This window comes from Rhinatrema bivittatum, chromosome 12 (genome assembly GCF_901001135.1).
Source record: "Rhinatrema bivittatum chromosome 12, aRhiBiv1.1, whole genome shotgun sequence".
Taxonomy (NCBI): Eukaryota; Metazoa; Chordata; class Amphibia; order Gymnophiona; family Rhinatrematidae; genus Rhinatrema; species Rhinatrema bivittatum.
This window is the reverse complement of record NC_042626.1, coordinates 16,075,651-16,101,878: the sequence shown is the minus strand read 5'-3', so window position 1 is coordinate 16,101,878 and position 26,228 is coordinate 16,075,651. Positions and strand designations below refer to the sequence as shown.

The 26,228-nt window shown below is 45.0% G+C and overlaps 1 protein-coding gene across 4 annotated transcripts in view; it reads left to right on the top strand.

The window, feature by feature from the left end:
* PKP1 (plakophilin 1) overlaps positions 1-26,228 on the top strand; it is a 54,646-nt gene that overhangs the window by 1,978 nt on the left and 26,440 nt on the right. For 2 of the 4 annotated variants that reach the window (XM_029572269.1, XM_029572268.1), the window contains exons 1-2: positions 9,276-9,456; positions 10,012-10,106. In XM_029572269.1, the coding sequence (XP_029428129.1) occupies positions 9,291-9,456; positions 10,012-10,106 (261 nt within the window). In that variant the 5' untranslated portion in view covers positions 9,276-9,290. Of the gene's footprint in view, positions 1-9,275; positions 9,457-10,011; positions 10,107-26,228 lie in introns of those variants that run through there. The other 2 variants (XM_029572266.1, XM_029572267.1) reach the window with 1 other exon arrangement.

The window sequence follows — 26,228 nt, the reverse complement described above, 5'->3', positions numbered from 1 at the left end:
ATGTAAGGAATTCAGTTACACCTTTGAAGGAAGAGTGAAGTATTATTTCTCCCTTTCCTCAATAACAAATCAAACTAATATTTCAGAAACTAAATAAGTAGAAGCAGCCCATCAGGGATAATGTGATTATAAATAAAGTTATATAAATAGTGGCGAGCTGCATAGATAAAAAGTATGAAGATGCATAATAGTTTTTCAGTATCACTATAATCACTCACAAGGAATAATAGAGACCATCCCCAGGCATTTCTATCCCTCCTACCTCACACCCTGCAGGGAATAAAGTTTATCACCAGGCATTTTTATCCCTTCTCCCACACGCTGTAGGGAACATAGAATACATGGACACTTTCACTTTTATTTCAGTAAGAGTAGAATTGTGGAAGGGTTTTTTGCTGCTTGCGGATCAGGATATGTGCAGAGTATCCTCTCTTTCTCTAATCTCTCCATCACCACAAGGCTAAGGATTTTCTCTTCTATTTTTTATGCCCAGGATAAATACTGCTGGATGACTTTTCTGACCGCACTGACAATGGAGAGCATATATTTCAAAATAACCGTGGTTTTCCCCATGGCTGATTTTAGACACTAGTAAAATCTTGCAAAAGGTGGCCCTGTTGTACTTGTTAGTGGGCAATGGCAGTGCACGCAACATTTATAGCAAGAGCTGAGAAGACAGGTAAAACTTGTAGGAGAAAGGGATTTTGTGTACGCATACACCTACATTAAATGAATCTCTACTGGCTGGATCATTTACTGTGTAACCTGAAGTCATGTAGTCTTTGTCAGAGCAGAGCAGTCCAAAAGGACCTATCTGCACTGAAATAAACTAGGCCAGTCAACTAATGGAATGACTCTGTTGATAGGCTGTAGGAAGAGTGGTATAGTAGGGGAGAGGAGCAGGAGCAGCAGACCCCGACACCCCCCCCCCCCCCGGTGTGTCCTGAGAGATGCATAGGAAAGGTGCTGCAGAGCAGGATGGCAGCTACCCCTCGTGGTTAGTGCTGAGGGCAGCTTCCTGACCTACTGGGTCACTTGGGTAAGGTGAACAGCCACCTAGCAGTCACACTTCTCTCCACTTTACCTCATTCCCTAGAAATGGATGAAAACTATTTCTCTCTGCCCTGGTTCTGCCTGAAGAGCCCTCTGTGGTCTTCTTTCCTATTCTCCAGTGCACAGGGCTCTCTCCTTGGAACTCTTGCAGCTTCAATCATTTCCCGATGGTGCCTAATCCCTCAGTAGCAGTGGCTGCAGGGGTCTCAGGCCTTCCCACTAGAGAGAGTTCCCATGTTCTAGTGCCTGTCTTTACAGTCAGCTGTCGGATACAGCTCTCCCCTGGGCAGGGAGGGAAATCCTCTTAATGATGACTTTTCGCTCTTTCAATCCTTAACTCCATATATCCATTGCACCTCTGCTCAGGTACCAATTAATAGGTAATTAAACCATGCAACCATTCTGAGTTTCAAAAAGTCCAAGCCGAAGAGGTATTTAATGACTTTTATTCTTAAAGTTCACAGGCACAGATCACTACTGAAAGATCTCAGTCTTATTCTCCAGGCAGTACTATATTTTCCCCATTAAGCAAGTAATCATGGCTCCATTTCTTGATGTGGTTTTTTTTAACAAAGCAGCTGCAACCTTTCCACATAAGCTTCCAGACTTCAGTTAATTAAGCTTAACCTAGCTCCCTGGGCTTGTGCTAGGTATTTCTTCACCTGAGGCACACACTAAGTGGATCCTCTGTTTAACAGGACAATCGTTTTACACAATTATTCATCAGGAGCAGCCTTTCAAATAATAGTTTACCTTCTCTGCAGCCAGAGCTGTATTTTTGTGAGATTTAAATCTCTTACTGGTTAATTAAGGAACACTCTATGCCTGTATAGGTCCCACCACCCAGCTTCTGGATTGGAGCAAGTTTCCTGTAGTTGCAAGGCAGAGCTTGCTAGTAGACTTCATCCCTCCGTTTCAGCCCTCTCTTTCTTCAGCTGCACTTCCGAGCCATGGTCCTAGCTCTTAGGAGAAATAACCATGCTTTGTGCCTTACTGCAGCTATGTGCTCTCCGGCCCCAAAACAAAACCAGCAAGCTACAAGAGAGAGCAGTGTTACTTGCTAGCTCCTATCTTATTTACCAGACTTCTCTGGCTTTTCACCCAGGGACTTTCTGAAGAAATATTCTTCCATTTCAAAACTAGTAGTGCAGTCTAGCCATTCACTTAGCTGAGTGTTGCAGCTCTCTGGTTCTTCATCCACCACCACCACCACCATCTCCATGCTAAGGAGAGTTCTTCCTGCTCTTCTGGAGGGCCAATCACCCTTTGCTTTATACAGGGTTACCTTTCTGTCCCTTTCCTTCCCTGCCCCCAGCACTTCCAGGGGCTGATTACTAAGGCTTCTGGGGGATGTAGTTCCCCCCTCCCAAACATTTCTTTTTTTATTACTCCCCATGCAGGGACTCACAACTGGGTAAATCACCACGGGGGGACGGGACTTCAGGGTTGCAAGGAAGTTAAAAGGAATTCACTGTAACTTGTGCAGACCTGGAACATGGACTTACAGCAGCTATTTCCCTGTACATTAACATTACAAGATACTAACTGGGTGCCAAAAAGAGACAGACAATAGAAGTATCGTGTGGCTATGGAGAGCCACAGCAGCACCAGACCTGGCAACAGCTCCTATGATTTTATGAAAACACCAAGGGCCAGCCACTGGATAAGAAATGGTCAGCAGATCACCCGGTCACACAGAGCTAAACTTCCTCGCTGAAGGCTCTTCATCCTGGATTTCCTCATCTCTCACTTATTTATCAGAGAAGAGGTTTGGAATTTACAATCCACTTATTTTTTTTTCCATGTTTGCACAATCTGTGCAGGTGTCTGCATGCAAGATAATTGCTAAGGAGATGCTGTAGTTTTAACTCTGTTCTTAAAAGCCGCCATTTCACAAAGGAGCCGGTTACGGAGCAGAGCTGGGAGAACCCAAAGCTCATTGATCTTTATTTTAACAAAGTCTCAGGTTGTGAGTTGGGTCTCATGAGTCCTCCCGCTCTTTTGTACTTCCCACTCAGTCACAACTGGTGCTGGGATCCTGGCACCATGAGCCTTCGTTTGCAACTAGCCATGCTCTCTTTTTGGTTTGTTATTAGTAATCTGCAGAATGCTGTTTGTTTGTTTTTATGTCATTTATATTATTTGGTTTGTTATTTAATTAGTGCCTTTATTGGACCAGTGGTTATATAAGTAAATTGATTATACTGAGTCTTCTCCCATCAGCAGGGAGCCATGTGCCAGGACTCCTTCCAGAACCTTTATCTGGCCAGTAGGTGTCGCCAACACACTAACTGCAACTTCCGTGCCCCCCCCCCCCCAATCTCATTCAACCCCTGGCCATCCCCCAGGGGCTGTAAATGCCACTTCCAAGCCCTGGTTGACCTGGGGTATGGAGCTGAACAAGCAGCACTGACCTTAGGAGGCAGCGGATCCTGGGGTGAATCAACCACAACAGGGCCCTGGAATGCTGATGTGAACCCCATGAGCTGACAGGTAATTATAGTGTTGGGGATGGAGCTGCCACAGTGGCACAGGGCCACACCCCAAAGCAAGGGCCTAGTCACCCCTCCCCCCAAGAACATCCCTCCACGTGGCAGTGCACAGCATACGCCACTGAGCCATCAGGCTGGCCCCTAATGACTTTTTTAAATGCTTTTTATAGTGCAGTTACAAGCATTGTGTGGGTTTGTTTCTCTCTGAAAAGAAAGTCATTAAAGGAAAACATAATAGTAATGCGTAAACATGCAGCACACTGCACTGCCTTACAACCAGGAAAGATTAGCTTCCTGGTGGAACATCGGGTTACTGATTAGCTTGTTCTGAGGAATTCTGCTCTCTGGGGTGCTCACCTGTTCCGTCCCTACTGAACATTTTAGTTAACAGTGGCAGTCTGGGCCACAACACTGGATACTTTCTAAAGAAAACAGGACAGGATTTTAGATAAAAGAAGAATCTCAAGAGATTAGATGCATCCCAGGCACCTCCCTGTCCTCGTGGATTAATCATACATATTAGAGTACAGGCTCCTTCCTATCTTTAGGGATTAATAAACCATCCGGAGGAGTGGGGATGCACTAACCTGTGGGATTTCCAACAGCTTCGCAGGCTGTTTGCACACAGTTTTTCTACCCATGCACATGACATCCGTAGGAAACAAATGCACTTGAAATTTTGCAGGGAAAAGTCTAAAAAAAGATAAGTAAACCTTATTGAGGTGTAGTAACTTTTTTTGCAAACCCCAGCCCGCAAATACATTTTCACAGGCTGGTTTTCATAAAATTCATAATGAATGAGCTGCGCTGTATGATATTGCATTTTAAAGACCCGTTCATTATGAATTTAAATAAAATTCTGGTGCATAGTGAAGTAAGTGTGAAATGTTGCTATTGCAGAAGTTTTTGTTAATGGGGCTTTGGGCAGTACAACACATGAAAGCCCTGGAATTTCGAGGTTTCCATGTATTTTTTTTTTGCACACACAATCCTGTTTGCAGATGGTTCTGCAATTTAGTAGATTTCTGTCAAGGTCTTGGGCACTTCCTAACATCAGGGATCAATGATCCATCTCGGGCTCAGAAACCTTTCTGTCCTCACAGATTGAAGATTCATTGCAGGGTCTCTGGCTCCCTCTTATTCACAGGTACTAATAAACCATCTCAGGGCCTCAAGCACTTTTTAACATCATGGATTGATAATCTCTCAAAATGGTGAACAAAGTGTAGAAAAGCATTAATCAAAGCTGTACTGCACCAAAGCTTTACTCTGGGGCCCTGCCGTGGTGATATATGCATTAGCAATCATGTTATCGCCCAATAAAGCAATGTCACTGCATTCCCAGTGTAACAGTGGTGTTTCCAGTTACTTTGCTCCTTCGTGGGTGCCCAGAGTCAGAGATAACCCTGTGCCAGTGCAAAAAAGAGCAACTAGCCCAAAGCAAACACAAGAGTGTGCCAACGCCATTCTGTGATAGTACAAAGTTGAGTGTCAGTTCATGTTCTTTATATGGATTTATCAGGTGGCTCCAGAACAGTACAAGAGGCAGACTGAAGCCAGTTCAGGTTTAATCTTCTATTCCATAGCATTTTGGGATCTGTAGTCCAGACTATACCACACTGGCACTCCATGTCCCAGAATACAGTGCAGAGCTAGGGTGCTGGATCTGTCACTGCCAGGTATACGCCCAGGGTTAATGCAAGAGGACTGGTTGGGAGGAGGGGAAGGGGACCGTAACCCTGGCAGGGAGGCCTCGGGGTTACTCCCGTCTGCCCAAGCGGGACCCCAAGGCTCGTGGCTGGCTAAGGGCGGGGACGCCTCACTTCTCCCGTACCCGCGCTACGTGGAGGGCGTGCGCCACTGCCCGAAAACAAAAGCCTAAATGTGTTCTAGCAGTGAAGGCTGGGGTCCGCCGAGAACCTCTCAGAGCCCGCCCGCTATTGCCCATTTCCAGACGAATTCATCTAATGTATCTGTGGCTACAGCGCGTTCATATTCACTCCTCACCCCGGCCCGCACCACGCAGTCTTCCAGGGCACCACCTTCCGACGCCACGATCCTTGTCCTGTGTATGACGGGCTTTGCAGTGGCTACGATGTAGTTAACCAGGTGGTTCTTGGCCCTCAGTCTCCTCTTGTTCAAGGTGGTGCGGCCATAAATGAATAGGTGAGGGCTGAATTGCAGCCAAAAACGCAGGAGGAGGGCCTTCAACTCTGCGAGGAAAGGTGTCAACCGGGGACATCGGAGGAAGATGTGCTCCAGCGTGTCTTCCTCCCCGCAGAATTCACGCCCTCCTCCTGATCCCCTGATGCGCGCCAGCAGGCTGCCTGCTGCAATGGGCCAACAATGAGGCAATGAGAACTACAAGCTCCAGCATGCAATGGGGCAAAATTAGGACTGGCTTAGCCTGTCCCTGATGCCTTCAAGCTATTTGTTAATCTTACTATGATGTCTTCAGAGTTACTCAAAATATCTTTTCCTTGGTCCTCACAGCGTACTAAGATTCTCCGGTTTTCTCCAGGATCAATACGGGGGCTTCATTTAGAAACGCTTTTGAGGATTTGAGACCATCCCTCTCTTTATTTCTTAGGCAAAATGAAACTGTCCCATTTATGAATGTGTCACTCTTTTCAGAATGGTAGAGAACATTTTGTGCCTTTACAAAATAACTGAAATGAACAAGTACTGGTTCTGTACTGTCACGGATCTACACACGTGGGGGAGATCCCACCAGCACAGCTTCTCTCAACACATACGCAGTGCTAATATATCTTAGTCCTCTCAGCAACATGGTTTAACGCACAAAACTGCAGTAAACCTGTGCGCTAAGGCCGACCGCAAGATCCCGAGCTCGAAAAAAAATCATCCTGGAAGCCCCACCTAAAGTTTTAACCTATCACTTTCCAGGAAGCAAACGCCCGACTTGCTGCATCCCAGTCTTCAGGACAATCTGACTGTCAAAAGAAGGTCACAGACAGATGGATATGATTTCCCCATTAGACATACCTTTTTTACTTTGTATGTGAATGCATAAACCCAACCCCTTCCCAAAAAATAAAATTGTTTTCTGTATTCCTTGGACATCACAGAGTACTCTGTCAGAGTTTTATATATGTGTGGGACATTAAAAGTTGAATTCTTAGGAAAGCAGCTACCCTGGTTTTAGTCACTTTAAACCCCAGTATATCTAAGAGTACCCTTGGCGCAGTTTGCAGATAGCACTTTGAAATGTATTGCACTCGTTAAGGATGCATAGGTACAGAAAGGCACCTATTAACTGATAAGGTACTTTTTAAACATCCTCTCACCAGCTCTTGCCTGCACTGCTGGGCCACACAGGGAGGCTGATCCTTGGAAAGAGCAGTAGAAACTTGCAGACGGATGTCTGAAGGACTGCCAGCTGCCCTCGCCATCAGAATGTATAGGAGCCGGGCTGCCAGGGTGCGCAGCTGTAGCCCATTTGCAGTCCCTTGGGACCATAAATCCTGTCTGGTTAGGGGTGCTGTGTTGCCAGCTTCTAGTTGTCATATTTGTTTGGGAGAAAACTGAACATTTTGCAGGCTGTTACACTTATAATTGGATGGACGTAAGAATTACCCCAAAAGGATGATGCAGAAGCTCACGTGCAGCCTCTGATGCACCAGGAAAAAGGTTTCCCATCCTGCTGAAGAGCGATTTATCATTGGCTAAAGAAAACCTTGGCTGTGCAGTTTAATGTCTGGCGATTTCTGACTGAGCATCAGGATAATCCTGGGAAACAGACTCGCGCTCATTCTGAGAGAGGCAGTTAGGGAAGGGGGGTAAAAGAGGGTATAAACTCCATCCGAGCAGCTCCTGCAGCTCATTCCTGGGGACCCTTTCTGAAATGGTCACCGGGAGAGCCTAATTTGAATGCATGCCCTCTCTCATTACCCCCTGAAGAGAATTCTGGAGAGCAGGAAGTCTGAGGGTAAATCTAAGACACCCCAAGGGGGTGGAGGGCGCACACACTTCCTGCGGCGTTTCCTGTTTATAAAGAGGGGCTCTGTATGCCTGGCATTGGCCGATCTCATTATAAAGCCCTTAGTGGGGACCACAGTCCAGGGTTGAAGAAACATGAAACAGCCGGTAAAACTCCAGCGATAATAACTGTGCATTCAGTAACAAACCACGGAGAGCAAATTAGAACAAATGCACTCTGGACAGTCAGAAACAGTGAGACCTCTTCTTTTATTCTCTGTCACTAACAGGACTTTTCAGGAGAAAACAGGCGTGAAAATGTGAAGGGTAATTCACTGGAAATTGTAATAAAGGTTTAGACTTTGAGCTCCATATTTCCAGTATGTAAAATCTCTTGGCAGGTGATCAGTTTTCTTGTAATCATTTTAGGTTAGGATGTTAACAGGGCAATAAAGAACAATTGACCTATTCACCTGAGCTCAGTAAGATCTTAACCCTTTAAAATGTACAGTAGGTACCCAAATAAGGGATATAACAGGAATGGTACCCGGGAACAAAGGCCCAAACAGACTGTCCAGTCTGCCCAGCAAGCTGTTTAGGGTAGGAACTGCCGCCCCATGAGAGATCTGTTTTTAAGGTTTCACAGAGACTCTGTTCCATTATTTAGTATCTGTGATGCCCATAAGAACTTGGTAAAAAAAAAATGGGGGAAATTCTTTACTCCCCAAAATAAATCAGAAGCTGTCCCCATTTCCCATACCCTGACCCCATGGTTCGTGCTTGCCTTGCCCGGTGTGTCTCGGGGATCACTAGCTGGCCGATGCAATACAGTGCGCTCAGCAGGCGTTTAAGTTCTGAGGAGCCCCTAAAAGTTCATAGAAAATATTGCTTTTCTGTTCTTCCTCAGACTTACTATCGTGGAGATATTTAAGTCTGAGGAACTGGAAAAACGAAGTTAGGTAAAAAAAAAAAAAAAAGCGTGCTGGCGGTCAGATTAGAAGTAGGGACACTCAGGAAAACGGCTGTTCATTAATTGACTCATGGCGCTGCACAGGTTAGGAAAATGGATGCTCGTAAAATTAAGCGTCCGTTTTCCTAACCCGCTGACAGCCACCTCTCCCGGGCACCCGCTGCAGAGGAGGCGCTAGGGGTGCACAGTTTCCCCCTAGCGCCTCCTTTTTTTTTTTTTCCCACGGCAGCTGATTTGCATTTTGTATCGGGCGTCCCGGAGACGTCGATCGGCGCATTAGGAGAGAGGGCGCTCGATCGTGAACGCACGCTTTACCTGTGCCGATATTGCATCAGCCTGTAGGTGGGAGAAAACTGAACATTTTGCAGGCTGTTACACTTATAATTGGATGGACGTAAGAATTACCCCAAAAGGATGATGCAGAAGCTCACGTGCAGCCTCTGATGCACCAGGAAAAAGGTTTCCCATCCTGCTGAAGAGCGATTTATCATTGGCTAAAGAAAACCTTGGCTGTGCAGTTTAATGTCTGGCGATTTCTGACTGAGCATCAGGATAATCCTGGGAAACAGACTCGCGCTCATTCTGAGAGAGGCAGTTAGGGAAGGGGGGTAAAAGAGGGTATAAACTCCATCCGAGCAGCTCCTGCAGCTCATTCCTGGGGACCCTTTCTGAAATGGTCACCGGGAGAGCCTAATTTGAATGCATGCCCTCTCTCATTACCCCCTGAAGAGAATTCTGGAGAGCAGGAAGTCTGAGGGTAAATCTAAGACACCCCAAGGGGGTGGAGGGCGCACACACTTCCTGCGGCGTTTCCTGTTTATAAAGAGGGGCTCTGTATGCCTGGCATTGGCCGATCTCATTATAAAGCCCTTAGTGGGGACCACAGTCCAGGGTTGAAGAAACATGAAACAGCCGGTAAAACTCCAGCGATAATAACTGTGCATTCAGTAACAAACCACGGAGAGCAAATTAGAACAAATGCACTCTGGACAGTCAGAAACAGTGAGACCTCTTCTTTTATTCTCTGTCACTAACAGGACTTTTCAGGAGAAAACAGGCGTGAAAATGTGAAGGGTAATTCACTGGAAATTGTAATAAAGGTTTAGACTTTGAGCTCCATATTTCCAGTATGTAAAATCTCTTGGCAGGTGATCAGTTTTCTTGTAATCATTTTAGGTTAGGATGTTAACAGGGCAATAAAGAACAATTGACCTATTCACCTGAGCTCAGTAAGATCTTAACCCTTTAAAAAGGCTTGTGGGGGATTTGTGGGTCCAGCAGGCTTTTCGTAGATTACACAGTCTTGAAACTGCTAACTTTGGGCGATAAATCAAGTGGAATAAATAATAAGCGCATTAGCCCCAAAAAATCATTTTTGAATCGTGATTTACAAAATGCGCTTCTCAAAAACTGAAATCAATCACAGATTATCCATGGATCACCGAGGTCGCCTGACCTCTCCTCCTTAATGAAGCTGTGCCACTGGTTTTGCTATCCTGGGCTTCTTAAATTTGGGTCTTGGCATTTCTTTTCTAATGCTGCGCTTCTTATTTGCAGGGTCGATGTACGACGGCGTGAATGACAATTACAATACGGCCCGGACGCAGTTTTATTCCAAGCAGCAGGCAGGAAGTTCCTCGTGGGGCTACCCGGTAATGTACTATGCTTCTCTTCCTACTTTCTGCTGTGGAGACTCAGGGCTCATGTGCAGCCGAGGGTAAAGCTGATAGCAGCCTTGCTTCCACCACTAATAAGACAGGCAGGTGATTATCCTTCTCTTGATTTTGCACAAGTTTAGTCACAGGGAAGCTTTTTTTTTGCATGGGGTGGAAATATTTATGAATGGAGCTGGCATAGCCAACATGAAGTCTGTTATATCGGGCTTCATTTTGAAAAGAAACTTTCACCTACGGAGGGAAAAGATGAGAACGCTTTTAGTCTTAGCATGTCTTTCCGTTCTCTTCATGTGCTTGTCACAAATTAAGGAGAAAGGGTGATTTGTGAGGAATCTGACAGGGGCCAGAATTTGAATGCTTCTGCCAATGCCCCCCGGAACCCGAGCGGCGACTGGACAAATCAGCAGCCAGGGCGAGGGGCTCCTTTTGGGTTCAGGGACTGACTTAAAGGGCCACTCTTGACCTGGCACGCTGGACAGTCCCCCCTTCTGGCCCACCTCTTACGGCAGCCCTGCCTGGAAATGCAGATAGCACCAGCACCATTTTAAGGTCCCGTCCAACCTAAGCCAGTGCTCTAGAGGCAAAAGGCTCTAGTTCTCCTTCAGCTGTCGAGCTCCTACACTTCTTGAGATGATTTCAGATTCTTTCAGTTGCAAAACAAGAGGTCTGCTTTTTCTTTTTAAATGACAACATTCACTTAAGGGTAAGACTGATAGGTACATCTCTGTCTGGCCCTCGTACTGGTCATGTCCTGAGATACCTTAAATGATAGGAGTTGTGTCTTTGTTGTATGGCTGGGAATATATGGTTTTTCCCAGTTTTTGTGTACCTGCCTAAGACGATCACACAGGCCAGTGTGCAGTTCTGCATGCACGCCCTTTTTGTATTTCTTTCTGTTTGAGCATCATGGTTCTCAGACATTGTGGCTATTACATAATGTCTGTCTGGTTCAATTGCTTAAAAAAGAAGAGTTTCTGTGTGAAGCAGTTTCAGCCTGTGGTAGGTATATAAATGGCTACAGCAGCTGGAGATTGATACAGTCCTGGTGTGTGCTGCAGCAGCACTATATGCAGATAACACAGGTACGCACGGCAGCAGTGTGCACAGATATAACTGTAGGCTCTACAGATACAGCAAGTGCATGCCCCCAGCAGTGGTACAGTAGTGAGTCATAACGATTAGGGATTAAGAAGTATGGTTGCTGTGTTAGGCCACTTGAATACATAGAAATGAAGGATAGCAAATAAAAGCAAAAAATATATAAGGTGATACCGTTTTTATTGGACTAACAATACATGTCTTGACGAGCATGAGGGAGCAGATATGCCCTTCCTCCAGTCAGAATTGTATGTAGTCCAATAAAAAGGTGTTTGGTAAGCTTTATTTTCATGAAAACTGTTATGGCAATGTTGTAGTTACAAATAAAAATCAGGCCGAATGAGAATTGTTCAGTTCTCGGCTTAGAGAGGAGGGTCTCCCAGAAGAATTAGGGGAGGGGAAGATATAGGGAAGTTGGTAAATGGGGGAGAGAGTGATGCGAGAGCGAGCAGAGGTGACGGAAGGACCCGGGTACGTTGTGGGGGAAGAGCATCCAGAGAGGGGGAAAAGGAAGAGGCAGGAGGAGCTTGCTGTTAAATATATACAATTTATGTAGCTGCTGTATCCCGTCAGGGGGGTTCATGAAGACTTTCCGAGGTGAAAAGCTGGGGCAGGCCTGCTGAACCTTCTCCCGACAGGAAGCTTTACATTTGAGCTCATCCAAAGAGTTCAGGGGGTGAATTCCCCCTTGTACCAATCAGAGACGGGCAGAAAAATTGTCATCCAAGAACCTATATCCCACCCAAGATCTGGGTATTTACCTGCGGGTGGAGGCAGGGCCAGATTTAAGATTATGGCACCTATAGGCAAGGGGAGGAGGTCTTCCTTCAGAAGTCAGGGAGCAATGGGGAGAGTCCCAGTTTGTGGGTGCCTGTGTCGCCGATGCCTACGTTTTGGCACTGAGCTGAGGTTTATGATCACAGATGCAGTTGTGATTTTTCAGCCCATCTTCACAACTATGTCTTACTGTAATAAACACCTCGCACACTCTCCTCCCTAAGTTAGGTGTCCTTTGCTGCACCGGCAAAGAGAAGTGGAGATTGCTGGATCTCCACTCTGTGGCGCTGCCACTCGCGATCCCACATGGCTCGCGCCCCCTAACGGTCAGCACCCTAAGCCCAGGCCTAGTTTGCCTAGTGGTTCCGCTGGCCCTGTTGCCTCTGTATCGCTCCATGGTGAGACCGCACCTTGAATACTGTGTACAATTCTGGTCGCCGCATCTCAAAAAAAGAAATAGTTGCGATGGAGAAGGTACAGAGAAGGGCAACCAAAATGATAAGGGGCATAGAATGGCCCCCCCCTATAAAGAAAGGCTAAAGAGGTTAAGGCTGTTCAGTTTGCAGAAGAGATAGCTGAGGGGGGGATATAATAGACGTCTATAAAATCATGAAAGGACTTGAACGGGTAAATATGAAATGGTTATTTACTCTTTTGGATAATATAAGGACTAGGGGGGCATTACTTGAAGTTAGCAAGTGGCACATTTAAAACAAATCAGAGAAAATTATTTTTCACTGAATGCATAATTAAGCTCTGGAATTCATTGCCAGAGGATGTGGTAAAGGCAGTTGGTATAGCTGAGTTTAAAAAATGTTTGGATTGTCAGTGTGGAGAACTGCAGTGGGGAAAATATTGATTTTGTTATATTGGAGGGACATTGAAGCCCTTCCTTTTGGCACTGGAGGAATCTTTTTCATAGATGATGCAGTTGGATAATTTTTCATCCTGTCATTCCTTCAAAAGCCAGAAGTATTTTATGTTGACATGGGGACCTTACATTCATTCTCTTTCTCACAGATCACGTAGCCTTGTATTAAATGGGTAGTTTATTAAGTTTGGATTAACTTGATGTGAATGAGGCTAGAGCCTGTTGTGTGTGTGTGTGTGTGTGTGTGTGTGTGTCTGTCTGTGGGCGGGGGGTTCGGGACCAAGGTAGTGTTGTTTTTTTCTTCTTGTTTCTTGTAATTTGCTTTTTGGGATAATGATTGATGTCTTCTTTATTGCTTGGTGTGCATAAGAGTCCCAGATGTGCCCAGTGTTTTTTCTTTGTATCTTTTGTCAATAAAAGTGTTGAACAATAAAAAAGGTTTGGATAAGTTGTTGGAGTCCATTAACTGCTATTAATGAAGTTGACTTAGGGATTAGCCACTGCTATTACTGGCATCAGTAGCATGGGATATACTTAGTGTTTTGGTACTTGCCAGGTTCTTATGGCCTGGATTGGCCACTGTTGGAGTCAGGATGCTGGGCCTGATGGACCCGTGGTCTGACCCAGTATGGCAATTTCTTATGTTCTTATGCTTTGGTCAGTGTGTCTAGTCAGTCAGCCCTTCCCTGCCTCTTATGGACCACAAATGGGTTTATTTTGCACGTACTGTGACAGGAATGAACTGCATTCGTAAGCCAAGGCTTGTTAGGAACGATCTCAGTCTGAGATGTACTGCTAATGCCCTTCTTAGTATGGAATTGTTCCAAAATGGCCTCCACCTGGAGTTCATAGGGTGTAATGTTAACAGGCAGTATATCCACGTAGTAGTTTGGAAAATTCTTCCTCATCAGGCCAGCAGCACCCCATCCAGTTGGGACTATTTCTGTCTCTTTCTGCCAGCTGTTCCTGGCCTCTGATTGTATCTCTTCACTTTCTCCATAGGAGCCCCAGAATGCTTTGTGAGTACCTGCTTTTGTCTGGCCAGGAACAGATTAGCTGTGCTCTGCTGCTAAGCTCAGAGCCTCCCTGCCACACCTATCACAGCAGGGCCTTTGATTACCTTGGCTGTGACTTGCTGGAGAGGAGGAGCCGGCTTCTTTCATTCCTGCTGGTAACTTGTTGGAGGCATTGTGCATATCTGGAGCAGTCTGCAACCCTGCTGCACACTTTTACATTTCAGCAGAAGTCTGACACTGAGAGCTTTAGTGTGCGTAGCTGCAAATCTAAACAATTCTCCTAATGCCCTCTTCCGGTTGTCTCCATGCTCATTAAAACGTGTGTTTTACACCCTTCTTTACCTATCGCCTGGCATGTGCTGTGATGTCACTTTCTAGCAGCTAATTTCAGGTCATCCACGTGACTGAGGTCCTCAGTCTCGGGATTTCACACATGGAAGTCCCACTTTCTTAATAGGAAAAAAACCCCAACAAAACAGAACTGCAAGTTGCGGAAGGCTCTGGGAAAGGAATTAAAAAAAAAAGTCAGGCCCACGCTATGTGAACTTGTTAGGCATGGCCTTACTACAGCTCTTCCCACCGGGACCTCCAGCAATGAAAAGGAAACCAGGCACTACGCAGCGATCAGAGGAAGTGATGTCGGTGAAACCAGAAGCGGCACTGTCGAATGCCAGAAAGCAGGGGAAACGTTCAAGGACCCAAAGAGCTTCCTGATTGGTTACGGCATTGGGCGCAAATGACGCAAAGGCATACCTGATATGCTGGAAGCAAATGGGCATGATGACCCTTCTTTACATGATAGCAGTTGCTTCACTACTTCCAAAACTCTTTCAGATCATAGTTGGCTTCATTTTTTTTTTTTATTATTATTATTTTTCAAGATACCCTGATCCAGTCCTGGGTACATAGACTTGTAGCTCCTATTTTGCTTAGAGCAATCAGAGCTACATCTATCTGAGTGGGAGAAAATGAGAACTGGATCAACCCGTCTTGAAAGAATGGCGACCCTAATGGAGAGACATCTCCTATGTATATCTGTATAGCATTACGTACACCTTGTGACGCTACATACATGTTGAATAATAATAATGATAGTAGATAACACTCTCTAGGGTAATGTTTCTTAAATCAGTAGTGGAAGGCAACAAGTGTATCTTTTACTCATTATCACAAGGAATATTCTTGAACTCTGTTTGCATTTAACACCCAACTTTAAAAATTAATGGTTTATTTCCATGGCTTTGGTCATCCTGAAAACTAGACATTTGTGGCCCTTACAGACCATACAATTGGCTATTTCTAGCTCAGGTTGTAGAAGTGTACTATACGAGGTGAAGAGCGGAGCATGGAGGGGAGAAGGAATACGATGGCAGACATAGAGCTACACTACAAATATTTGGCACAAGCACCTCTTCCCCCCCCTAACTAGGCTGAGTAGTACTACTGAAAGGGTGCATGAAGGAACCATAATAGACTAGATCTCAAGATTCATTGTTCTATTACTGATGATGCAACGAAGTATTCTTTCTTATCAATTTCGATTGATGGAGATAATCCTTGGATTTCCCCAAAATACAGTTTCAGCATTGCCATAGAGCCAGTATCATTTTAAGCTCTTCATTCCCAAGGGGCCAGATGTACTAACGGGCTTTTCCAATGTTGTGTCTATAGGGGGAAAATATGCTTAGTACATAGGCCGCAAAGTGCCCTCTGTGCAATAGATAGAAAACCAGTTCATTCTGGACCCGGCCTGATCACCTCAGCCTTGCATCTGATATATCATTCCTGGAAATTAATCCCACTTAAGCTTAATTACTAAAAATATTTTTTTTTTTAATTGGGGGTGGGGGGGGGTGGGGGAGGGAGTTGGTTCTGAAGGTTAGTGCTTTGGACCCTCAACAGAACAGACAGTTAGCAAGCAGGAAATGACCAAACCAATGGGCAATTATTTATTATTATAAACAAATGATTTCAACAAAGTAACATTTGGAGAGCTGTAGAGATCAATGATAATTTTGCACTAGGGGTGACAGATGCTTCCTGGTCAGTAATGTCCTCTCTCTCTCTCTCTCTTTTTTTCAACAAATGTTTAGCTGAATACTATATTCCCTTCCCTGCACGTGACATATTCTCTTGGCCTACCACTTCTGGGGTTCGTATTTTGGGGAAAGCAGGAAAAAGAGATAGGAGGAGTAGGGTCACTACCAGGCTTATATTTATATTATTTTTTTTATAAATATATGAAAGCTTTTTTTTCTGACAAGCACTTGACAGATTTTGAAGTGCATTTTAAATTTTTTATAGTTTTATTGTAATTGTTTATATTAATCACTGTATGTGACTGAGCAACATTTGCTTATGACATGAAGACAGGTGGCCATCCTAAGGGAGCAATACTTTTCAGGGTCATCACCTTTACAATCAAGCACCACATTAGCAAACTAAGTCTATGCCATCTCATAATATACATAGCAACATAAGTACTGCTGGCAGAAAAGACCGAATGGTCCATCCAGTCTGCCCTCAAACGTCAATGGTAGTAACTGCCGCTCCCTGTGCCTTATGTTAAGGATAGTAATATTTACAATCGAAACCAAACTGTCTAACCCATAACAAATTACTGCTAGCAACATTTTTAGGAGGTGAGCAGTCGTCTTGATGATTCAGACCATGCTGCTCGAACGCGCTTTGCTTTTGGACATGGCAGTTGAAGCAGTCCTGTGCTTTTTCCATAATGTCTGCTTATCAGTACCCCAGACTGTAAAAGTCAGGGCCCAACATTGCCATGCATCTGAATCCAAAACCCCTTCCCCCCCCCACCCCAACCACAGTTAAAGCGGAGAGCGATGTTGCATGTGAATCCATGCTGCCTTGGGTTGAGCAACCCATCGGATTGTAGGTAGTTCATTATCCTTTCCTACAGCAGCGTCTCCATTAATTTTCCCACCAGAGAAGTGAGGCTAACTGTCCTGCAGGTTTCGGCCTCCTTTCTGCTCCCACTCTTCTCCAATCCCAAGGCACCAGTCCCGTTTCCAGGGATCTGTTGAACAGGTCTTTCAGTGGACCCACCAGCACATCTGTGAGCTCCCTCAGTATCCTGGCATTGTCCACTTTCAGTTTGCCTGGCTCTTCCCATACATTCTCTTCGGTAAATGGAGTTTTGCCTACCCCATCCCCATCTACGGTCTTGTCAACCAGCAATGGTCCTTCTCCAGGGTCTTCTTTAGTGAACACTGAACTAAAGTATTTGTTTAATATTTCTGCCATTTCTTTGTTTCTCTCTACGCATTGCTCCTCGTCACCTTTCAATTTCACTTTAACACTTCTGACCTCCCTTTTCTCTGATATATCTGAAAAATGTTTTGTCATCTCGCTTTACCTATTTGGCAATCCTTTCTTCCTCCTGACCTTTTGCTTTCCTGATTTCTTTCTTCGTCTCCCTCATTCTCACCAGGTATTCTTCCCTGTGTTCCTCCCTTTGGGATCATTTAAACTTCTTGAATGTCTTTATTTTTTCAGCCACCTCCTTAGAGAACCAGCTCTGTTTCTTTTACTTTTCTTTACTTTCTAACATATAGATTTGTTGCCTTTGTAATAGTTTCTTTTAGCTTGGCCCACTCTTGTTCCACCTCCCACATTTTCTCCCAGTCTTCCAGTTCTTCCTCCAGGTACGTCCATATTTTTTAAATTCAAAACTCTGGTCTTAGTGTGGCTTCCCTGTATCCTATTTGTGATATCGAACCTTACCATCTAATGATCACTGGTGCTCAAGTGAGTCCCTACCCAAACATCAGAGACATTATCCCCATTAGTGAGCACCAGATCGAGGATCACACCCTTTGTTTGAGCAGAGCTCTTTGAAGGGCATCCACTTTCTCTCTTCTCCTATATTCCGCAGAAGGGATTCTCTAGTCTACATCTGGCAGATTAAGATCTCCCTTCTTTCCCACCTTTTGGATGTCTTTGACTAGATCTCTGTCCAGTTCTGTTTTGAGTTGGAGATCTGTAGATCACACCAGTAAAAAAGGAAACACCGCCTTCTTTTGTTAGGACAGTCCATAATGCTTCTTCTCTACCCCACGTTCCTTGCGGTTCAGTTGCTTGGATATTGTTTTTGACATAAAGAGCTACTCCTCCCCCTTTTCTGTCCTCTCTTAGAAAATTATAGCCCGGGATGGCCATATCCCAATCGTGGGAATCAGAGAACTAGGTTCCCAGAACAGCAACAATGTCTAAGTCCGCCTCCACCACTGGGACCTGCAGGTCTAGGATTTTATTGCAATCAAGCTTCTGGGGCGTCTTCATCAGGTAAAGTTGCTGCACTGCAGAGACGTCTCCTGGCATTTTCTTTTACAATTCAGAAGAGCAGAGCCTCCTACTCTGGGCAAGTTAGGAGAAGGAGATGTTATGGTTTGAAGTCGTGTATGAGCAAGTTTCAGCTTCTTTATCTGATTACGGCTTGAGGTTTGGCATAGATGGAAGGAACACATTCTGCCCCCAAGTTTCACAGCATAGTAAGGAAAGAAATCAAGGCTCCTAAACTTCCATGCTGATTTTTGATTTCCCATATACCCTTGCAGCAGAGCTTCAAAGTCCTGTATTAGAAATCCAAGAGTGGGCCCAGGTCTCCTGATGACATGGATGTGAGTTGCTTGGGGTCCTGGTCAGTTTTTGCAGAATAGCATCTAATAGCATCTAAATGGGCTAAGCTTCTGGTACTGCTGCCTGGCTAATTTTTGCCCTTGGGCTGTGTTGGCTAAGGTTAATGGTCATCTCCCATCAACAGCAGCCCAAGGGGATATTTGTGAGCTGCCGGGATCAGGACTGATGTTAGACACACAGGGTCCAGGGCAGAAATGAAGAATTGGGTCCAGCTAGTGCTAGCTGCTGTGAAGCTCTGCCTCAGCGACATCACACAACTTCACCAACTGTTGCCCTGCTTGCTCCTGCATCACTACATCCAGCCCTGGCCAGGATTGAAACATTCATCCCCAGCGGGATTGCCCTGGTCCTTTGAGACTATGGACTAAACCGCTCAGCTTTAAGTAGATGTGAAATAGAAGCTGTGGAATTAAATACTTCATCTCCTAGCCAAAGTTAATCATAGTCTTTGGAGATAAAGGATTCCCCTCACCCCCACGCTCTAGGAATGCAGGATTCATATTTTAATAAAGAAAATAATGGATTTGTCTCCTGAAAGGAAGTATGCAGCATCTTTAGGGATAAAAGAATCATCGTAAAATAAGGTTTAAATAAGAAAAAAGGCAATATAGTTTCAGTCTCCCTGAATCTGAAATGATACGCCATCATAAGCCGGGGACACTTGGTTCCTTGAGCTAGGCCCATTTTCAGGATCGTTAGGTATGTCAAACCTCTCCTCCATCCTCCTCCCTAGCAGTACCACCCATGGTGCACTATGAGCTTCAAAAATGTAAGGTCGTCTTTTCTTAGTTGATGGAACCAGGTAAATGTTTTCACTGAGGAACATGCTAGGCTTAATGAGGTGGTACTTGATTTACCTTCCTCCCCGCCATGTCTTTCACCTTTTGTCAGCCCTACTGCAGATGACATACCCAATCAACATATGTGCCTTCATCAAGCAGAAAGGAAGTCTCCGTTGAGTAATGCTCAACCCTCAGCAATGCTCTTTCAGATAGCAGCTGCCTTCCCACCACAGGACTGGACTTAATCCCCACTGGCCCCATCAGTGAGGGAGCTTGGACTCTGGTCTCCGCCCACTGCAGGGTGCAGGGCTGCTGCCTGAGTCATGGGGCTAGCTCATGTGCGTGTTTTGTTTCTTAATTTAAGACCAGATGCATTCTGAGAAAGGGTAATGTATTGTAGAAAGTAAGAGTAGATGATAGGGTTAGAATTTAATCAAATGAAGGAAGTGTATCTTCTCTTTTGATTAAGATCATGGGTATTAATTCTGCGAAATTATTTATTGCCTAAAGAGGCAAATGATATGAGGAATTTGTGTGTTTGACTATATAAAAATATTGAAGGGATATTGGCCTCCATTAAGATGTTCCATGGGCACAGTCAACTCTCCCCATGCCCTGACTTAGGAATTTCACAGACATTCTGCCAGGTTACCTGGAGGCCTATGCGCTCCACAATACAGACTCCTCTCTGAGGATATTTAATCTTCTGTCAGCAGTACACACCCGAGTCTGGCAGATTCCAGCGTCGAGTGAGATCTTGTTTCCATGATGAACTAACCAAGCCCAAAAGGGATACCAAAACCCCATTGCGGTCGGCTTTTTTCAGCTGCCTCTCTGGTGGCTCACTAGTGGAGGTGGCAGGAGCAAAAACAGTAACAGAATTTTGGATAAGCGCTGACGACCCTTAGCAGAGAAGAAGTGAGGGCAAAGTCCGAGATCGACAGGGGCCCATGGCACTGCACCAGGGATGAAATTGGCCAGGTTAAATAAGTCCTTATCTGCCATATTTAAGAGCAAATAACAAAGACAGACTTTCACTTTTGACTCCTTGGGCCAGTTTCGGGAGGACGCATGAGAAATCCTGGGACATAAATTTAAGACCTCTTCTGCCACTGGCTCTCTTTGTGACCCTGAATAAGAAACTACCCCCCCCCCCCCCCCAATGCTGCAGGCACCCAGATGACCACAAGGTATTTGACTTAATCTAGTTTTCTCTGTCCATAAATATTTACTTTTCATTTCCTTGGTCCAATATTGTCTCTAGGCCGTGGGTGGCCAACTCCGGTCCTCGAGAGCCACAAAGAGGCCAGGTTTTCAGGATGTTCATAATGAATATGCATGAGATACATTTGCATACAATGGTGGCGGCACACACAAAGCTCTCGCATGCATATTCATTGTCAACATCCTGAAAACCAGACCTGTTTGTGACTGCTCTAGGTCCTGATTAATGTTTAGTTGTTGTAGCTAAACACGGCAATCATTCTATGCATCCATCCAAAAAAACCCCTAGGATGTGCATTTGTTTTTTCCATTTCAGCAGGTACCTGCGTACCTCACCGACTTTCTAGTACACACGGGAAACGGAGAGTAGGCATGTATTTTTATTAATGAGATACACGCATACTCTGAGTCTTTCCCCGTGTACTAGAAAGTCAGCGAGGTACACGGGTACAAGAAGCGCATGTACATCCCTAGTATTAATGTTATATTTGCTTTTTCTTTTAACTCAGAAAGTAAACTTTTTTTTCTCACAGTTTTTTCTTCATTTTCTAGTTCTCATTCATTCCTACTTATTTTTGCTGTTTCATTATTTTAGATTTATTTTTCACTTCTAATGTGAAGAAAGGAAGGAGAAACAGCAAAAGCAAGTCAGAATAAATGAGAGCTAGAAACAATAAAAAAGCATGAGCTACGAAGGGAAGGGGAAACACAGCGACAGTAAGAAAGGGAGCCCAGGACAAGAGCAGCGCGTCACGGAAAGAGCTTGGCCTGTCTTTATTTTTTTCTGGCTATTCTAAGCACAGGGTTCTAGTTAGGGATGTGCACTCATTTAAAATGACTCAAGAAATACCCAGCAATTGTTCTCATGCCACTGGTGTTATTTCTAAACAAAAAAATAACACAAAATAATAAACCAAAATTTCAGGGGGTTTTCCCATCTACATCTTTTTAGTGCACACTGTTGCAAATAGCACGCACTAAAAAAGAAAAACGAAGATGACACAAGCTATCCCCAAAACAAAATTTAAAAAAAACATTTTGAATGCACATCTCCAGTCCTGAGTAGCCATATTGGTCCTGGACAAAAGTGGATTCTGTGCGGGCTGCGAGAGCTTAAATTACATCGCTGAAAGAATTAGCCAAAGACGTGATAAACACGGGTGCCTTCGAGACCCTCTGTGTCCTTTCTTTAGATACGGAGACTGGACCTGTGGGGTCTCCAAATTTCAGGTACAAAAGCCTCTTTAGATTGTTCCTATGGGGGTCCGATAAAGGGTGCCACTCTCCTCCGAGCATCCAGCTGTGCTGAGAGAGGGAGTCGCAGGGAAAGAGACATGAAACCCATGTTGCAATAGGAAGGTGAGCTGCTCAGAGCTTCATACTCAGGGCGGGACCCGTTCTGCTGAGCTCATCGCCCCAACATTCCCCGAGGCATGGGAGAGACCCACTCTGAGCGTGTCTGTACTGAATCAGATGGCAGAGTTTTGTCTCTTCCCTTTGGAGACCGAGAAATCGGGGAGAAAATGAAGCAACAGAAAACAACGCAAAGATTGTTTTCATAATTTGTGCTTCTGTCAGCACCAGAGTCACTTGTCTGACTTGGAGCTGCACCAATGACTAGTCATGGCAATCAGAACTTCAGAATAGTCCTGGTGGGCTACAAAGCACCTTCTGTTTCATGACAGATAGATCATGGTAGGGTGTCCATGGGAACAAACTGAGCCGGTCTTGGTTTTACCCCATTTGCATGCTTTTCCTACAAAAAACAGGTCTCCATCTCCCTGCATACGTCAGAGTAAAGCCAACACTGGCTTGGCTTGTTCTTCTTGACATTGGACACACTATGTAGAAACAGAGAAGATTACCGCAGATAAGGACCATCAAACTCATCCAGTCTGCCCAGTTTCCTTTCTGGTGCGTGCTATAAACCACAGTTAATCTGTAGTTTTCTTCCACACTGTGATTATCCCATGTTTTCTTGAATTTCATTACTGCTTTATTCTGGAAAATCCTTCCATGCCTCCACTACTTTCTCTGTGAAGAAATATTTTCTGATGTTACTCCCATGTCTGTCCCTTGAAGCTTCATACCATGACCCCTTGTTGTGGAGTAGGTTTGCTTCTTGTGCATTTTGCATAACTTTTAAGGTATTTGCGTGTTGCCATTATATCCTATATAACAGGTACTTTTGACTCGTCTGCAGAGTAGTTTGGACAGAGATTGTCATATTGGCCGTACAACATAGACACAGTTTCCAATTGCTCTGTTTTGGCTGTGGTGCAGTTAAGTCCCACTTCACCCATACATGAGCCATTCTTTTCCTTGCCCATGTATTGACCTTTGTGTGGCCTTCCAAACATGGCCATTCCCTCCCTGCTAATCAGGTACCAAGCAGTGCATTTACAAAATGTGTTTAATTTTCCATTGAGTGAACTTCAGAAGTGGTTCCCTGAGGAGTGACATGAAGAAAATCTTTCCTCATGGGAAGGGTGATGGACGCATGGAACAGCAGAAGCCTGGAATAAGCACAGAGGATCCCTGGTTGCAAAGAAGTGAGCAGAAAAGCCAGAGATCGACCTGGATCTATGGCACTGCCCCAGGGATGAAACTGAAAATGTTCCATTTCTTTTTCAACTCACAGTACGGATTTACATCACAGAGTGAGTTGCCAAAATGTGCCCCTCTAAATGTTGGAGAAACCTCAGGATTATGCTGTAGCACAATGCCCACTTGTTTTATTTATTTCAATACTTTTGTTACCTTATCACAAACATTTGTGCACAAAGCAAGGTGCAACCCAGATGGTGTCCATACATAACTTCACTAAAGCTGCATAGCAAATTAGCAAACTAGCATAAAATCGTCATGAGAGAGACATAGCACATTTATACAGTACTACTGTCTCACCGTGGCTCTTATAGCTTGTTTAAAAAAAACAACAAATAAACCCCAGTGTGCACCAGGCTAGCCCATGTGACTGCATTTGGGACTCTGTAAAGAGAGGAGTATCCTATTCTTTGGCAGTAGCATAGGGTGTGTCGGTTTGAAGACCTGAGAAAGATATCAGTAGCAGTCTAGCAGGTTCTGGGAAGGACCCCACCCGCCACGCCTTATAATGGGGTTAATAGCTGGAGGGCGGAAATGTCCTCTGCATGGTTCTGCACAGCACCTAGCAAAGGCTGCCTTGTCTCGGAGGCAGGAGGACTGTGCCTGACGCTGGCCACCTGCTGTCACATATTCTCGTACTTTGATGTGGCGTTCATTAGCTCTGACCTAACACCACGGGTCGCAGAGTTTGTGTGTCAGCAATGAAATTACTGCATTAATGGCTCAAGCTGAAGGAGTATGGACAGCCAAGGTTTGCGGTACCTATTAAGCTTGCCAGCGGGCTTCGGGTGTTTCGGGACAGGATGGTCCAGCCCCCTGGTTGTAGCCTCCTTTCCCATCATTGTATTCCTGCTTTTCTTTGGGAAGTCAGTAGGGAGATCAGAACTAGAAAGCCACGCATGCAGTGGGAGTAAAACCAAGATGAGATTAAGCCTGTCCTGAAAAAAAAAAAGAATGGAGCCTGTTGACCACCTTAGTACCTAATAGGAAGGCCAGAGAGCTCCATGTCAAAATGGACAGACTGATCCAGGCTTGGTGTTGCCCACTGCATGCAGGGAGTTGTAGTCCCTGGGCTTTTCTCAGGCAAATCAGAACTGCAGCTCCATGCATGCTTCAGGATGACATCTGGCATTGACTTTTTCAGCTGGCATTATACAGTCAGACTATATTTAAAGCACGGCTGTATCTATTTATTTTTTATTTTTTCATTTGATTTATATTTTTCATGGGCCACTACTGTCTCGCAAGGCATGCAGGAGTCGGTGCATTCCTCCCGATAGAAGGGCGGTTGTTAACTTGATCCCATTTATCAGGATAGGCTGATCCAGTCCTGGTCTTACCTCCATGGGATGCAGGAGCTTGTAGACCCTGTCTGGAATTCAGTACTAAAGCCGATGCATGCAAATGGCTGTAAAACCAGGACTGGATCAGCCGATCCCAATGGAATAAATTGAATCCCATGAGAAAGAAACATGATTTAATTCTAAACTTCATGCTATATTTCTTGGCACCGCTTTGCCCTGCTCGTTTAGTGCTGATGTGATAAAGGCTTCCTATGTACTAACGGGCTGATTAGATGACTCCTTCAGTACCGGACTAGCATTCTGCGATTCCAGGTCAGATTGTTTCACCGGTGACATGGAATTGAGAAAAGCAATAGGTGGCAGTGCTCATGAGGGTAATCAGGTGATCGTGCTCTAACCAATGGATTATACTAACTGCTTAACTTTCATAGCACCCGCTTGTTGAGAAGCCTGGAGAAAAATCCTACAAGTCATTCCCTTGGGTTGCCACCGTACCTAGGTTTACCAGAGCAGGCTGATTCAGTCCTGATTTTACCTCATTTCCTGCATGGAGATGTAATTCCTACTTGTATTAGGGAAATCAAAACTACTACCCCATACAGGTCATGGGGGCTAAGCCCTGTTTGGATTGACCTGGGTGAGGTGTGAACCTTACTCCAAAGTGACGAGAGGCGTCCGAGCTGTCTTGTTTCTTCAGCCCATGCACATGCATGGATTCGCTGTATCTGGATCCCGTTGGGCTTGGAGGTGAGAACCATAACTTTGTGGCTTGGAGCCATCCGATGGCCATGGCAGTCACGAGGACTGAGGACTGACCTGTCACCTTCTAAAGTTCCTTGCCAGAAGGGACAGGATGGGTCAGTCCTGGCTGTACCCCAGTCATCATCGTTTATTTATGACAAGCTTCTCCAACAAAAATAATTTAACAAGTTATATCAACTAAACAATAACTGAATACATTTACAATCAATAGTTAAAATAGTCCAGATTTGGGTACGGTGTGGTAGGGTAAATAAAGCTGTGTGTGGGGATTACATGCAACATAACTCAAGGAAACCTGTTCAGCTTGTCTCAATGTTAGAGTCGGGGGGGAGCTGAGGCAGGATTACCTCAGGAGCAGATAATTTAATGAATGATTGGTTAAGTACCTAGTCGGGGGTCAGAAGGGATTTTCATTGATCAGAATAGTAGGACATGGCTTTTATGGGTTTAGGATGGGCTAATGTCAAATGCTACCTCACAAGAGCCAAGTTTTTACCACATTCCTAAATGCTAGGAGGTCTGGGGCAGACCTGATGTGCAGGGTTGGCGAAGCACTTACAAAGCTTCTTTCTCTGGCCTTTGTGAGGCGCATGGTTGCTTAGGGATGGCGTTGCAAGGCAGGTCTGGTTCAATGACCTTAGTGCGTGATAGGGGGTTTATAGGGGGTGAGGGAGCTGCTGAGGTTAGTTGGGGGTCGGGTCTTTGATGAATTTGCAGGCCAGTGTCAAGATCTTGAATTTGGTGTGGTACAGCCGACCTCTTGTGACACAGAGCCGTTGTGACATGGTGGGCCAAGGACTGCAAGTTCAGCCAATTTTCTTTCCGTGTATAAGAGAATCCCCGTTCCCTTCTATCTATGCAGTTGCTTTCTTTGCATTTATCTCCCCCACTCTCTGGCTTGCAGAATGAGACACTTCAGTCCCATTCCTCTGAGTCACCAGGTCTGCCCTTGTTCACTTGGTTCTGGTTAGTCCTGACTCACTTGGGAATGCACT